Genomic DNA, 16494 nt, shown 5'->3' with positions numbered 1-16494 from the left:
ATTCTTAAGTGCAAGTACACAAATTATATTCTTTGAGTCACGCTTTAAAAACAATGCTACACTTACAGTTCTGCTCCAAATGATCCCAAACAAATGGTGTAAAACAAATCTGCATATTTACTATTTATTTAAATAAATACTACATAATTTTTTTACTATTCACAAACACAAAACTACTGTTACACTTTCACAAATTCTTTCTTAGGGGTCACACACACTCCATTCTACAAGTAACAAAATATAAAAGTGCTGCTCTAATATCTTTGCTCTTTGATGTAATATTAATTTTACATTATTGTAATTTTTTGTTTAGATCTCATCGGGATTTTTTATTTTAACATGTCTGTGCTTTGTGTAATAATGTTTTCACTAATCCGCTGAGTGGTTCCAGAGAAACATGCTCTCATTTTGTAAACCTTCCTTGCAGCGCCTGAAAGACAGTACTCAGGATTAAAGAACTCTTCTCCTCAATGAGATTACAGCAGAAGTACGTATTGTTCCGCTCCACGGGTAGATAATCATTAAGCGAACATGTAACCAGTTTTACACTTTTTAATTGATCTACAGTGTGTTTCCATGCTTTGTTTACCAAGCTGACGGCTAATATCTGTGTTCCCTGCGGTCATCGCCCTTCAGTCTAGATCCGTTTGCGCGTGCTCGGTTGCCATGGTGAAGAATTCGCCAACAAGTGTTGATATCTAGGCGTCATCGGCGCGCGTGAACAAAACCCTTCACCGACAAACAACGACTCGATTTTAAAGGGTAGGCTTCTATTTAATTTAGTTTGACCGCTTGCAGGTTTTGTGGGACGTAAAATGCGTTTTTGCTCCTCTTAATCCACACGGAGTGTCGTCGTGGTGGTGTTTGGTGTGGTGATTAGCTTACTTCAAAAATACTACAGCAGGCAATAGTTGTGGTTGGCGTTTAATAGCCGTTGAAAGCAGTATTTATGTAGCAACATTCATACGTAAATGTTTTTACTATTTTTATTTTGTTTTATTTACGTTTTTACCTTTTAGTATATGCAGGGAAACATGCATCTTAGTCGTCTCTGTTTATTGTGCGATTGTGAGATTTGTTCTAGATCTCAAATACAATTTGTAAAAGGATTTTTTTTTAACTAATAGTTGTAGCAAATAAACCCGCAGATATTTAATTTATATTGTGCAGTTTGTAGTAAAGTTGTTTGAAATCATACTGATAAAAGAAATATTGGTGGTAGTCGTACTTTTGTGTTTTCAATTTTGATTGTTTTTGATCTGAAACTGTTTATATCTGATATATCTGCTCAGCAGTTTCTGCACTTTCAGATGTGTGAGGGACCTTCCACAATATCTGGGCCAATCCCCCCAGATCCCTCCCTGCTCCCTGAATACTACAAACGACCTGCTTCGGGTAAGATGCCCACTAATAGCTCTGTGTTCAATAAGTCTTGTGTTAAACAAAGACATGATTTTAAAATTGTTATTGTCGGAATGAATGATGCCTCGTAACAACACTTAGCAAAGATATTCAAACCCCTTGAACATTTTTTTTCTTGTTGTACATGTTGTCATCTTCAATATACTTTGTTGGGATTAGGTGATTAATCAACATAAAGTTGCATTTAACTGTGAATTGGGAGAGAGATGATGCATGTTTTGTTTTTTAACACTAAACGTTTTACAACTGGCTCCTTTGGGTTTTATTTAGAGGTATAAGAATAAAGAGGGCAGAATACAAATGCACCCTACATCTTTAAGATTTTTCTGCTTGATAAATGTATAAAACTGTGTATCATTTTCCCTCCATTTTACTAAAGATACTTTACGCTCTGTGTTAGTCTGAAAAACTGATTATGGATTGTGGTTTAAATTGACAAAATGTAAACAAAAAAGCTTCTAGTAGGATTAATAGTTTACAATATACGGTAATGTGGAATGTTTAGAAAACATTAAAAGAGAACTTAGTGTCTATTGAATAGAAAACCTTTCGTAACAAATATATGATGGCATTAAACTATTTTATTTTCTCTTCCAGCTCGTGGTCGTTTAGAAGGAAACCAGAAAGGGAGCTTGACCCTTCACCTGGGTCCTCTTGCTCCAGATCCTGTGTTGTACCCAGACAGCTACAGCGCTCGCTCACCATCCCACCTGCCCCGTGTTGGCCCCAATGCCACTTATATTCTGGAACGTGGACAGAAAGGAGTTGTGGGAGACTTACTAAGACTAGACGGGTTATCCATAACTCCCGTTCCCAAGCAGAGTAAGTTTCAGCAACTAATATAGTTTTTAAATGTATCCATTTTTGGTGTTTCTGTGGATTTAAACATACATTTCTAGTCTATTGAATTGCAATTATGTTGTTGCTTCTCCTTGTAGAGCAGAAAGTACATGACTTTAGTAAGGATAATGTACGTCGACTCCGGGAGATCCAGAGACGCTGCAAAGAGCAGGAAGCTGAGCGAATTCATGCCGGCCCTGTCCCAGTCAAAGCTCTGTGGACCTCCTCAAAATACCAGAACGTCCCATCCAGGGTGATGGCACAGTTAGAGGCGAGGACGAGATCTACCTCCAACGGAAGTTTGAGCATTTCATATTTTCCTCATGTTTTAACTTGTGTGTTTATTTCACTCAGATTTCTATCCCACCTATTAAACCTCAGTGTCAAACGTTTCTAAAGGCCCACTCTAAAGGCGGCTCCTCCACTCCACCAAGACCTTCGCCTGTGGCTTTCCAGCGCCCAGTCTCCTCCAGTTCCACAAAGGTCCTGGACTTAATGGTGGGATCTAACAAAATTATGCTTTTTGTATATTATAATACAATCTTGCTTCCAATGTATTTGTTTTATGCCAGCCATTAAAATGTTTTTAAAAATTCTGTGAAAATAATTCAAGAAGGGAAATTAGTTGTAATGGAAGCATAGATCTATGTCTGCTTTTTAAATTATGCTTTCAGGTGAAAGGGCATACCATAGACTTTGTGAAATATAATGCACGGGCTGCAAGAAAAACTACTCTTCGTCGGTCCCAGTCACTGACGAACCTCAGGGATAAGCCCATCCCGAGCGCAGTGAAGGGCCAAGTGCCTCAGTAGTGAGTATTTTAACACCATATTTTACTTTATTTATAGCTTACTCTCAAATGACTTCTAATATGTTTGTATATTGTAATTTGCAATATTTCACCTCAGAAACATTTGAATGTTTTAAATAAAATGTTGTTAGAGATCTTTTACGTGAATTGCTTTTTCCTTACGGCACTAGTCACTTCGTTTTTCTTTGAACAGCTGTTCATTTCAGGTCCAACTTATTTATGTACAAACCAAAGCGCCTGTTAGTGTCTCTTAGGATCCACTAACACAAGCTTTTATTATTAGTATTATCACATTCATGGAGCACTGTAAAAAAAACTTGGTTCTACCATTTTTAGGGCTGCTCAGAATTATTTTATGGCTTGGCCATTGGTCCTAATTTCTCATATTTCTGAAGGATTAATTTGCCTAATTGTTGATCAGTACCAGAATGAATGCAAATGAGGTATACTACAAACTTTCCAGAACAATAGATGAAACTGTAATAAATTATACAAATAAAATTGACTGTAAATGAAATTTGGGGAATGTTTTTATATTTTTTTTCCTTTCCACTGTCACTTCATACTTTGTCAACTGAGCTTTCTACGATGGAAAATTTCTTACCAACTGGCAGTAGTAGTTGATTTTTCTGCTCTGTGTTAAAACTGGTTGGTGGATTAATTATATCTGGGTATAAATTTGAACTGTTTCTCTTGTAATGAACCTTGAGATTAGGTTTGTGAATTAACATTATAGAAATAATTTAAAAAAATAAATAAATGGAAGTATGGAGAGATTAAGAGATGAAATAGGTAAATATAGGGGGTTTGAGTTGCTGAAGGGGCAAACTGACCCAAAACCTTTCTTTACTGTCTCACTGCTACTTAATGCAGTCTTGAGGAAAGAAAGAAGCAGTGGCAAAAAGAGGAGGAGGAGAGGAAGAGGAACGCGCCTGATCCCAGGGTCCCACCTGGTCACGTGATGTTGCCTGATAGCGAGAGACAGGAGACACTGAAGTCCCTGAAAGACAGTAGGTCTCCTTTTAATGAGTAAATCTGCTGGCAGACAGATGTTCACACGGAGAAATTGTTGTTTCTTTTTCCCTCAGCTCACGGCTCATTGGTGTCGGAGCTGCTCTGCCTCCCGCTAAGGTCTGATAGTCTGAGCGTTCGCACACGTCGGGCTCAGCTTGACTGTAAACTCTCTGAGATTGAAGAGGCCATGAAGATTTTCTCCAGGGATAGGGTTTATGTTAAAGTTGATTCCTAACACACCAGAAGGACTTTAAAGGAAGAGGAGATTGCCCTGCAAATCTGCCATTTTGTTTCTACAATTTATTTAATGTAAAGAAGCTGACTTTTATGGAAAAGATGATTACTTTATTGCTGTGGAGGAATTTTGTTAAAAATATATTTTATATAATAATTTTATCATGTTAAATTGCAACATTTGCTTAATATCAGTAAGTCTAACATAACATTGCAATATTTATAGTTCTTAAATGACATGCTTTGGCTTGTGTATGATTTAGAAGCTACAGTGTTTCACAAAATTGTACACCTCTGTGAAAATGCTAGGTTTTCAGAAATATTAAGACGAACAATAAATAATTTAAAAAGTTTTCTCCAATATTAGGTGACATTTATCCTGAAGAATTTAATGGATGTTAGAAAGAATATTAATGATTGTGCAGCAACCTCAGTACACTTTGTTGGACCATCTTTAATTGAATTTCAGAATTCATCATTTGTTAGTTTTGTTTTTATCTCGAATTATACCGAGATTATGTTACACTGTATGTCCAAAAAGTTTTAAACTTATTTATTTCTGGTTTTATGCTTTAATTTCAAAACCTGGCATTTTAACATGATTGTGAGCATTTTTCACAATCATGAAAAATGTTCAAATTTTTTAAAGCTACCTATAAATGTCCTGTAAAGTTAAAATAAAAAAAGAACTGTTATTTTCTGTGATTAGACTTATTTTGTTGCTAATTGCAATCATGCCATGTCATTCCATGGTTTGTTAATTTTATTTTCTCATCAGAAAACCGTTTGTGAAAACAAAAAAGGAGGTTAAAGTGTTTTCCAAAAATACTTATCGTACAGTCACCTCAGGTTCCTGTTTATATAAAATTCTAGAATTGTGTTGCTCGTGATGGTAGCGTGTTGGAGTAGCTTTGTGTTAGTTCTGATTTGGTTTTTATAGACTTTTGTTTGTAATCTTTGAGATTTGGGGCATTACTTTCTGGACAATTATTTTCTCTGCATGGTTTTGAATACTCTGCAGGTGGAAGGACTTGTACTCTTAATTTTTTACTTTCATACACTTGTTATGATGTGTAATTCAGGCAAGGCATTGTTTTAACAACTGGGAGCAGCTCATTAGCATCTCAAAAGTTCAACTAATACCTGAACTATTATCCACAATTCCTAGTTTGAAAGGAGGCTTTAAGGATGTAGAGCAGGACCAAACAGCAGAGAAAGAGGGAGGATGTTTAAACAGTCTCCTTCATTGATTATAAGGTGCAAGTATTCTATCCCCGTTCTAACCATGGCAAGACAGAGATTTAAGGAGGAGGGGCTAAAGCAAAGTAGATGGATTAGCAATGCTTGCCAACTACTGAATGTGTCATCCAGGACATATTACTGTTGATTATCCTCTCTGCTGGTGAATATTGAACTGTTAGCATGTTATGAAACTCATGAAACTGTCATACAGCAACAGTCTTCAGTCAGAGGCCTCTTAAGATTAGTTGGAAAACTGACTGCAACTGGAGATATTATATATTTTATATTGTACTAATTCGTTAATTTGAAGCAAAAATTTATTTTACAAAAACAAACGTAATATTTTGTATTTTCCAATTATTAAAAAAAAGTCAATTAAAAATTTGTGATACCTAATTTTAAAAAAGAAAAGTGGAAGTGTTTCGTCACGTGAGGGAGGGTTATTAATGACGTGTTACGCATTTCCAGCTCCCGCTACGTAGTTCGGGTCATTGTTCAGCGTGAGTACTGCTTGAAGTGTTAGCAAGGCGCTAACTAAAAACACAAAGTGGTACTCACACCTACATGATAATATTGCCACCGGACTTTAACAGGACATCTCGCAGTTTTCGTATTCTACAATGAGCAAGAGGAAAGCTCCACAGGAGTCCCTAAATGAGGGAATAACTGACTTTCTTGTCGGTACGTGATGTTACGTTTCAGCCAGCAGTTAGCTAGCCTGACAGTTGCAGTGTTTTTACTATTTAAACTGCCTTCATATTTCTTTCAATGAGTAATACGCTGATAAAATTGCTTTCATTGACATTTCATTTGTTTGTTTTTAAGCATGGGAGTTTCTCTGCATTATAGTTTTCTTTAGAGGCTGTAATTTAAATCCCCACTTCCGTTCTATGTGGTTGTAAAATTAAATGGATGTGCTTCTGGTTACAGAACTGGCTAACTACGAGAAAAATGTCAACAGGGCAATACATAAGTACAATGCATACAGGTGAGTTCCTAAAAACCTTTGCTTTTATTTACAGATACGAATAGAAATTGCATATTCAGTGGTTATTTTGGATAGACTTAACTTATCTGCTCAAAAGGTTTTATTTCTGCTTCATCTTTCACTCACTTCCGGTCAGATATTTAGAGAATATTCTGACAGTGACGTTTTAAAATCCTTTTACATTAACAAAAATACACATTTATTGTATAATGTGTGGCACATGAGACCAAGGTATTGTAAACTAGCTTGCTTGTTCATATTAATAAAACTTTAAAGTACTTTTGATAATGTTTTTATTCTGTACTGTGGATAGGAAAGCAGCATCCACCATTGCCAAGTATCCTAACAAGATTAAAAGTGGAGAAGAGGCGAAGAAACTGGTATGTGCTAAATACATTTTCTATGTTGGTCTTTATTGTTTTTAATACAACTAATATTTAAAAGGTGAATAATGGAAGCAAAACTTTTGTGATGACAAGGCACATTATGAAGATGTTTCTTTATTACTATGTCTAAGTCAGTGGTTCTTAACCTGGGTCCGGTGAGTCGGTCTCAGGGGTTCGGCGGAGCCTCTGCCGCGGAGATAAAGACACACTTGTGTAAAGTCGTGATGACGCCCCGCTTTGCCATCACTTGCTGCAAAGGATCACGTTATATTGTTTAGCCAATCAGAGCAGCGGAGGAGCCCTGATTGAAGGAGCTCCACTCAGCATGGATTTGAGCTCGTGTCTTTCAGCAAAACTCACCGTTTTTACCAAATTCTATAATTACATTACTAAATCAGAATACCCTAAAGTATTTTGTGTGTGTGTGTGTGTGGGGGGGGGGTAAGAAGGGTTCGGTGAATACGCATATGACTGGGGCGTTCGGTACCTCAAAAAAGGTTAAGAACCACTGGTCTAAATGGATAACCTCTTTTTTTTTTTTTACGTTATATTCATATGTGAAACTATCTGTGTTTTATGTTGACCTTAATGTCTTAATATTAATCTGTCCACAGATGGAATATGTGTACTGCCTTTAGATTTAAACATTCTTATAGCATAGGTTATTTGTCAGAGTAGCAGTAAGTGTTTGTGCTGCTTTCCAAAAGCTTGTGTAAATATATTTTTAACATCCTGATATGTTTACTTTTACCTTTCAACAGGATGGAGTTGGTGCTAAAATAGCTGAAAAGATTGATGAGTTCTTGCAAACTGGAAAACTAAGAAAACTTGAAAAGGTGAGTCAAGTTGTTGAGGAATACACAACTCTGTATTTTATTTTATTTTAACTTTATGGCAGGAGTAACAGGAAGTACATATGTTAACAACCTAAACAGAAAAAGTGAATGTTCAGCTTTATATTTTACTTTGTCATGAAGTAACAGAATTCCACCAGTAGAGGCCGGTTAAGTGCATAAGCTCCCTGCTCTTCCTGTAAAAAAAAAGAAAGAAATGTGCATTTTAATGTACACAGACTAATTAATCTGACTTATTTTCATCTAGATCAGAAATGATGACACCAGCTCTTCCATAAATTTCCTCACCAGAGTCACTGGAATCGGGTATGTTGGCAATATTACCAAATGGGACCAACTCAGTTGTTGCTGCTTTTGACTTTTATTATGCATTAAATTATACTTCTTATAACAAAGTATAAATGTTTTGACCTGTAGGCCTGCTGCTGCTAGGAAGTTTGTTGAAGAGGGGGTGAAGACATTGGATGGTTTGTACTGCAAATACCGTAGATCACATAACGTTTATATGTTTTCTTTAACAATTAAACTCACCAGAATAATGTTAGATCTAATTTACAGATCTCTTTGTGTTTAAAGGTTTCGAATAACTTGGAGGGAACATTAAAGTGCTGTTTTTATATTTTATTTTCCTTTTAGATTTGAAAAAGGTAGAGCAAAAGCTAAATCACCACCAAAAGATTGGACTCAAGTAAGTTTGTCTGAAAATGCTTTATGTTTATTATTTCTATTTTATTTCAGTTGTCTTCTGTTAGAGAATACAGTATTTATGTTTTATGGTGCATTTAGGTACTTTGAAGAGTTTGAGAAAAGGATTCCAAGAGCTGAAATGGAAAAGATGGAGGTGATTATGCTTTTGGTCATTTCTGATGTATTTTTAAAATTATTTTATTTGCAGTTTTTTTTACTGTAATCTTTTGTTTTGTTTTTATTAAGGTTCTTATTCTGGATGAGTTAAAGAAAATTGATCCAGAATATATCGGAACAATCTGTGGAAGCTACAGGAGAGGTACTTTCATCAAACTGATATTTAGTCTTTAAATTTTAGCTCATCTTTTTTAAATGATATTTCTGATTTCCAGGTGCAGCATCGAGTGGTGATATTGATATTTTACTGACTCACCCAAATTACACTTCTCAAACAGAAAAGCAGGTAAAACCTCCACATATACTGTTGCTCGCTTAAAGTAAATAAAGTATGTCGGTCGTTTTTTTTAACTAATTGAACTTTCTCTGTTTCCAGCCAAAGCTTCTTCGTGCTGTGGTCGATCATTTGGAGTCCATTGGGTTTGTGACCGACACTCTGTCCAAAGGAGACACCAAGTTCATGGTGAGGCCTCTGGTGTTTGTTTTGCTAAATGCAGTCAGCTGTAGCTATCTTTATGTGACTGGTAATGAAGTTAGTGTTGTAATTCCACCCATCCCCTTTAGGGCATGAATCTTCCCATAATGTACTTCTCTGTTTGTTTAGGGAGTCTGCCAGCTGCAGGACACTGATGATGACGACGAGGAAGAACATCTTCACAGGCGCATTGATATTAGGTAAACTTTTTTTTCAGTCAAATACTCTTAGGATATTTATCTGATATATTTCTGGTCAGAAGCTTATAAGCATGGACATCAGATTGATTTTGATCTTATAACAATGCATCCAGGGTGGATTAAAGTTAAACCCTATTCTAGGATTTCTACAATCTACACGAGATCTAAGTTCCAACCTCAACCTCATATATATAAACCACCACCCTATTCAGTCAAATCTCCTTTAACAAGTAGCAGAGAAACCACACGTTTTGTAGCAATCAACAAGCTTCTGGCATAATGGTCAATACATTTTCACAGAACTGAGATTAATGATTTGGGGAGGCCATTCAGGAAGTCTTCAGAAACTAGTTCAGACTAGAGTAAGGAGTTAATTTCAATTATATTTGAACTCGTTACAAAATTTAACTCAAGTAGTCACTTTTTTTGTCTTGTTTACATAAAAGGTTTCAGCTAAAACCTTTGTATTCATGCGTTTCTGGCACAATTGTACATCTGATCCTGTACAAGTGGCATCCGCAAACACCAGCAATGGATGAATGGGTATAGTAGCACTTTGCACCAATCTGATGGTTCAATAACCTAAATAACAGATTAGAAATGCCTCTTGGAGGGAAAAAAAACTATGGTCAGAGGAGACCAATTTTGAACTTCTTAGCAGCAGCAACAGCCAAGGTGGTGGTAGCATCTGCTGAGGATCCATTCACTACCAGTAGGACTGGGGTGTTGCACAAATTTCATGGATTGATTGAACCACTTCACCTCAGATCAACAGCTTAGATAGTTGAAACATGGACATAGTTGAATGTTCCAGCTCAAAAATGATCCAAAACAAAAATCCAAACTGGTTTTGAAATGGATTAAGCCAGGCTTAAGCTATTGAAAACATTTTAACTGTGCATAGAAACCAGGTGCATGCCAGGAATCCAACATGTATGAACGAACTCTAAAACTATTGATAAAAGGAACCACTTGTGAAGGGAGATTTAAACAAATATTGGTGAAGATAGGAATGTGATTAAATCTGTATGCATACAAAAACACACTGGCTTTGCCTTTATGACATATTTTGAGAGACTATGTTGAGCTTCCATTTAGAACTGAAATCTGTAGTTAATTTTTTTTTTTTTAATCCAATCATACTTTCTTGATTTTGGTCAGGTTAATTCCCAAGGACCAGTACTATTGTGGAGTTCTGTATTTCACTGGAAGTGACATCTTTAATAAGAACATGAGGACTCACGCTCTGGAGAAGGGCTTCACTCTGAACGAGTACACCATCAGGCCACTTGGTGTCACTGGTGAGTCTCTGTCAACTGAACCTAAATAAACGCCTGTTTCACTTTATAACTGTAGCCAAAAGTGATTTTGCTGATTGTATTGATTGCAGGAATGGCAGGAGAGCCTCTGTTGGTGGACAGTGAGAGAGACATCTTTGAATACATCCAGTACAGATACAGAGAGCCGAAGGATCGCAGCGAGTGAAGGAAATCGGCAGCAAAACATGGATTAAACTAAAAGGATCTATTTTGTTTCTTTTTTCCCACTTACTCATGACACTGAAAAAAAGAGTAAATGTGAAAAGAATTTTAATTATAAGAGTTGGATGTTTTCCCCAACTTACATTAAAATGATCTTCACATTCTGGATTTAATATTTATTTATAACACTTCACCTTCATGCTTCATGAAAGTGCTTCTGCTTTATTTTTAGGGTTTTAAATCATGTCAGCTGTAGTTTGTTTACCTCATTTTTAGACTTTGTTTTTGGTAAACCAAAAAGAGAGTTATAAACGTTCATGAGCCACTCAAGGCGGATAGTCTGTTGCATTTTGTTTGTACATCCTGAATGCGTGTGGTTTTGAATTTTATTGTTGTACTACATTATATTTTAGTTTGTAGTTTAGACAAACAGTTTGAAAATGTTACAGTAATGCACCATTGGATTGACAAGTAGCAATATGGTAATCAAAACAGACGAGAGTAGTATTCTCAGCATTTAAATTAGATTTTGTTGAATGATAGGTTTAATTAACCTATATTGGTATGAGATGAGAAAGACAACATCCAGTGTTGGATCATGACAGAATGTGTCCTTTTTCCAGGAAGGCAGCAAAACTGAAACTTGTAATAGATTATGGTAACGTTCAGGTTTGTGTTGCAATCTCTGCAAATATGTCAAGTTATTTAAGAAAATGAAACGTGAAGCATTGCTCATTGTCTGTCACTAAATTGAAATAAACTGGAAAAAACATTTACATTTTAATGTCTATTTGCCTGTTGCTTCTTTCTGAATTTTGTTCAGTAATATATCTGGGTCTGAACGTTTGGCATTTTGCACAGCATCGTGGTAGTCTGTCCATCTCCAGTCCTTGAGGGCATGATTTACACATGTTGCTGCACTAAATGATAACGCAAATGGCAAAATTAACTGCAGCATCTTATCAAGTTCTTCAGCAGTCTCTATTGACCCTATCATTTGAATATGAGCATGAAACCAAGGAAGCATTTTACGAACGCAGAACTGATCTTTGGACATCAAATTATATCGTTATCTTTTTATCTGTACCAAGTATCGCATATGACTGGTTGGTTAGACATGTATCTGTCAAGTCTCACATATTTTTTACCTTTGGTATTCTGCACCACCATGGAGATGGCCTCCAGCTCCAGATGTTTCTGTACACTCCTCCAGCTACTTTGTTTAAGTTTTAAAGGTTTTTTGTGCAGTTTGCCTGGCATCGTCATAAGAACCTTCTATTAGTTTTAATAGCAGGGTCTCTTAAGATCTACATTTTGATTCCTGTCTAGTAGACCTCATTCTCTGTTTTGTTTTTTTTTTTGTGCAAATTGTGCATTTTCTTGTGCTGTCATGGTTAGCGCCTCATTATTGTGCTTATCCCCAGTTCCTTCTTACCACTGGTAGGGAATCTCTATGTTTTTCATTTCTTCAATCTGGCTCTGATGCATGATGACTGCTTTCATGTTGGGTTTCCAACAATAACATTACATTTCCCTTTGAGATCAAAGTATTTTTGAATTCGAATACATTTTGTAGCTCATCTTTGGGAGCCATTACTCTTTTATTCTGGTGTATTTGCTATTCCATTCTCGGTGATCCAGTTCCCACAAGCCTTGACTTCTGTCTTTTTTAGTAAATTATATGGATGCACAAAAGCTGATTATTTTTCCAAGGAGTTAGCAGTTTGAGGTACTTCTACACTAAGCACACTGCTAAAATATAAAATTTTGAGAAGAAAAGTTTCCTAAAGTATGAAAAAATATTTTCACAATTAATTCCTTGTCCCACTGTAAACATAGTTGAGTGAATCACTCAATACACATTCTCCAAGCACTTGCTCTTTATTCTGTTTATATGATAAATAGATACAAATGATAGATGGATGATAGATCTATCCATCTATCATTTTGTTCACTAATCATGCCTCCAGCTAATAATCCATCCATTTATTGATCTGTCCATTCATCCAACCTTTCATCCATTAGTTTGGTAATCCCATTTATCCATCAATATGTTAATCTCATCACACATTAATCTCTTCATCCATTCATAAATGTATCCATGTATCAATCTGTTATCTACCCATTCATCTATCCAATTTATCTCTCCATCCTTCTTTAAAGTTTACTATTTTTACAGCTAATCTATTTAAAGACTGACGTATGAAATTTTCTGTTTGGAAAAGTAGAATTTTGAATTGGAAATATGTAAGAAACCTCTTTGAACCTATTGAATAACACTTTATAAAATATTTTTACAGACTTGTGTTTCTAAAGTCATTGCTTTTTATATGTTATATTCACATTCTAATTCATACCATTATAATATCCAGATTTTCATAGTTTTGAATCTAGAAAAAAATCGTTTCAACTACACAACGTAAATACACATTTTTTATTTACCGAAACTTTCTTTACATTTCTTTACTGAATTAGAAAACAATTCACTGTTTAGCAATTAGCACGCTAGCGTTAACCCCACCATATACAAGCGTTGCCCTGACAACGGCTGTTTCGCGGTGCATGATGGGTTGAAATAAAATGCTACCAGAAACACCACAAGGATACGCACCAGTCGACCAATGAGAGCGCTTTGTGCGTTAACGGCAGCCAATTGGAGGAAGTCAAGGCAGCCGTATCCTACCGCCACACACCCACATCACTTTTGTGTCAACCACTTCGCGGGAGTTGTCGCTCCAGGAGCAGTTATCCCATTTAAACTACTCATCGCTTGATACGCTTCCGTTGAAGGTAGGGTGACAATTTGTGCATTCACCGAGCTGTATTTGAGTTGTTCACTTTATTATGTGTGCAATATATTTTTACTGGTAAACGCGTTTTTTAAATTGTTTTTTTCCCCCCCATTGTATTGAATTACTGTTGGTTGTCTTGGTTTCAGCTAATCAGCAGCATCATTGCATGGGGCGCACCGGGGTAGTTATTGAGAGAGAGAGAGAAAAAACATCTTCCCATGATACCTTACTTACTATTAAATTTTTTTTTAACATTTTATGTTTTCCTGCACATCTAAAAACAACTGGGGAGAGTTTTCTCAGTGGCTAATGCATTTTTAAGGAGTTGCCGGAGTTATAGTTTTAGCATGAGGTGTAAAAATGTAGACGGTAAATTTAAATGTCTTGAGTATCCATAGAAACTACGCAGAGCGCACGTTCATCTCGCAGCCTTTTGATGGAAGTTATGTAACACTTGTAGAAATGGCTCGATCAAACATTATGTAGCCGTTATTATGTAATAATGTCGTCTCTGAAGAGACATTTTCTTTTTTCTCTCTATGATCTTGACGTGTCCACTGCTTTATTTCCCCCGATGCCGTTGTTGATCAGTGTTGGTACCCTTAGGCAGCCTCTACAGTCACATTATGTATGAGTGTGTGTCAATGCCCTCATGAGGATGATAAATTATCCGCTGTGTTTTGGTTACCCAGAGCAACGCCATGTCTGACAGAAAGCCAGTGATCAAGAATGCCGACATGTCGGAGGACATGCAGCAGGACGCCGTTGAGTGTGCCACACAGGCCCTTGAGAAGTACAACATTGAGAAAGACATCGCTGCATACATTAAAAAGGTATATATAAATAAATGATCTCTCCATCATGAAGCATCCAACAACTAAACAGACAAATCCACAGAAACCGTCTTTAACAAAATATACTGATCTATTTGAATAGGCTTTTGAAAATTTTGTCATGTTGGCATTGTGACCAGGGCTGGATTTAGGATTTAGGAGGATGTAGGCCCCATGGGTTGGAGCCAGTTTTAGTGCCCAACCCATGCAAGGTATTTTTTTCAAAAGCATCCAGTCACAGTAGATTGCTAAATAGATACACAAAATCCTCAAAGTTTCTAGGCCTTGATGAAAATATAGTTTTTCCAAAACAATCTTTTATTCATACTGTTTTTTAAAAAGGAGGGCATCATTTGAGCAAATCTCTCAGTTACCCCAAAAATCAACCAAAATGTTGGTGTCTATGCCAAGCATGTCTGACCTTGCTGTTATATTTAAAGTACTTGGGGTTGAAGGTTTGTTCTCAAATAGTTGTGTATTGCATACCTACATTAAAATCACCTAAATTCATACAAGAAAGTATACCATGTTGGGAAAACATCAGATTTTTTTGTTTTTTTCTTTGAGTCAGGTTACTTATGTAGTTAGTCTTTAATGTGCTATTCCAGCCCAGCATAACTGAAATAACTGCAAAGCTAACGACTAATGCAAACCATCTGGTGTGTCATTGTTGCACATCCAGTTTAGTATATAGGTTTTTCTTGAGGCAACTTAGTTTGTTTTTTTTTACTCTGACTTCCTTAAAGAGTCCTTTAACTCGCATTTTTATCTTCAAGTTGGCATTTATTATAGAGCGGAACAATTTTTAGCCATCATGTGTAACTATAGAAACGGCCTAACAAAGCTAGATGTACTCTAATATAGACTACCATATTGTCTTAATCGTATTTACCAGTTCACTGGGAGAAAGTTTTGCAAGGGTTTGGTACAAGTGGCCACTAAGAATAATGGGATGACAGACCACAACCTAAAGTTGGTAAAGAATTGCAGGAGTTTTTATACAAATTTGTTATGCATAACTGCAAATTTACATTTCATTCTTGATCCTAGTTTTTTAAAAATAAATCCCTAGTCTTTAGGTAAAATTATTTATTTACCAAAAACCATCTTATATCTTAGAGCGTGTTTTTTCAGGTCCTGGTAAATTATTTAAGCAAGCATATTTATATCAAGAAATCAGATTAGCAAAGCTTGTCTTTTCCACTAAGTGTATAGATAATGCAGGAAGTGGCATTCCTCCACTGTTGCTTTGGGGTGCACATATTTGCAGATTCAAAGACTGTAATTTAATCCTAAGTTATTAATAATGTTAAAAAATTTAGTGTCAAAGCTCCATCCATGTATAGGAGCAAGAGCATAATACAGGAAACTGAAAGCATGTTGCCAATAATTTCCTCCACTCACAATTTAATAAACATTTAGTGACGTAGCTTTACATAACACTCATTCATTCGAGAATTACTTGATTGTTTTGCTAAAAAAAAACAATTCCCTGCATATTTGATCATTCTGAATATCTCTTTTGTTCCTTACAGGAGTTTGACAAGAAATACAACCCGACATGGCACTGCATTGTTGGGAGGAACTTTGGGAGCTATGTTACTCATGAGACCAAGCATTTCATTTACTTCTACCTGGGTCAGGTAGCCATTTTGCTGTTCAAGTCCGGTTAAGGGAAGGCTGCATTTCCCCAAACCCCCGTTGACCATTCAGTACTGACGGACTTCAAAAGGCACTTATCATTCCTTGGCGAGGGGCCGCTGCCTTTTTTTGTGCTGCATTCTACTTTGTTGTTTTTGACTATATAAACCGTGGCCATGTTAAAGAGATAAAACACTTGTATTTATTTTTGTCTTGTTACATTAGACATGTTGGTTTTTTAATTAAAGTATAAATGTGAAACTGTCTGTGTTGAATGTGTGCTCTGGTCATTTCACTATGGTGGATCAACAATTTTCTGTACCAACTTAAACCTTGAAGGGCAGCAGGGGGCTGGTTCTGAGAGGGTGCAATCAATCAAGTTTCATTGTACAGCACATTTCAACAAGGTACTTCAAA

General features: G+C 36.2%; 3 protein-coding genes across 6 annotated transcripts; all 3 read left to right on the top strand.

Annotated features, from left to right (window-relative positions):
• Nucleotides 1-416: 416 nt before the first annotated feature.
• enkd1 (enkurin domain containing 1) lies at nt 417-5016 on the top strand. 4 transcript variants are annotated; one of them, XM_008418149.3, is made up of 8 exons: nt 417-487; nt 1311-1395; nt 2020-2244; nt 2361-2533; nt 2617-2760; nt 2937-3073; nt 3947-4083; nt 4162-5016. In XM_008418149.3, the coding sequence occupies exons 2-8, from the start codon at nt 1311-1313 to the stop codon at nt 4320-4322; spliced, it is 1062 nt and encodes a 353-aa protein (XP_008416371.1). In that variant the 5' UTR covers nt 417-487; the 3' UTR covers nt 4323-5016. The 4 variants fall into 4 exon arrangements, with proteins under 4 accessions (XP_008416371.1, XP_008416368.1, XP_017161974.1 ...); XM_008418146.3 differs by lacking the exon at nt 417-487 and adding an exon at nt 510-762; XM_017306485.2 differs by lacking the exon at nt 417-487 and adding an exon at nt 510-762 and having other exon boundaries at nt 1296-1395.
• Nucleotides 5017-6008: 992 nt separating this feature from the next.
• Nucleotides 6009-11587, top strand: polb (polymerase (DNA directed), beta). Its single transcript, XM_008418151.3, has 14 exons — nt 6009-6244; nt 6494-6551; nt 6865-6931; nt 7699-7773; nt 8039-8097; nt 8209-8258; nt 8428-8479; nt 8578-8632; nt 8725-8797; nt 8871-8941; nt 9032-9118; nt 9260-9330; nt 10492-10631; nt 10721-11587. The coding sequence occupies exons 1-14, from the start codon at nt 6184-6186 to the stop codon at nt 10813-10815; spliced, it is 1014 nt and encodes a 337-aa protein (XP_008416373.1). The 5' UTR covers nt 6009-6183; the 3' UTR covers nt 10816-11587.
• Nucleotides 11588-13443: 1856 nt separating this feature from the next.
• On the top strand, nt 13444-16343 carry dynll1 (dynein, light chain, LC8-type 1). Its single transcript, XM_008418152.3, has 3 exons — nt 13444-13601; nt 14296-14436; nt 15972-16343. Exons 2-3 carry the CDS (start codon nt 14305-14307, stop codon nt 16107-16109), a joined length of 270 nt encoding a protein of 89 aa, XP_008416374.1. The 5' UTR covers nt 13444-13601; nt 14296-14304; the 3' UTR covers nt 16110-16343.
• The last annotated feature ends 151 nt before the right edge of the window (nt 16344-16494 follow it).

This window comes from Poecilia reticulata, chromosome 9 (assembly GCF_904066995.2).
Source record: "Poecilia reticulata chromosome 9, P_reticulata-male-v2, whole genome shotgun sequence".
NCBI lineage: Eukaryota > Metazoa > Chordata > Actinopteri > Cyprinodontiformes > Poeciliidae > Poecilia > Poecilia reticulata.
This window is presented reverse-complemented; position numbering and strand designations above follow the sequence as displayed.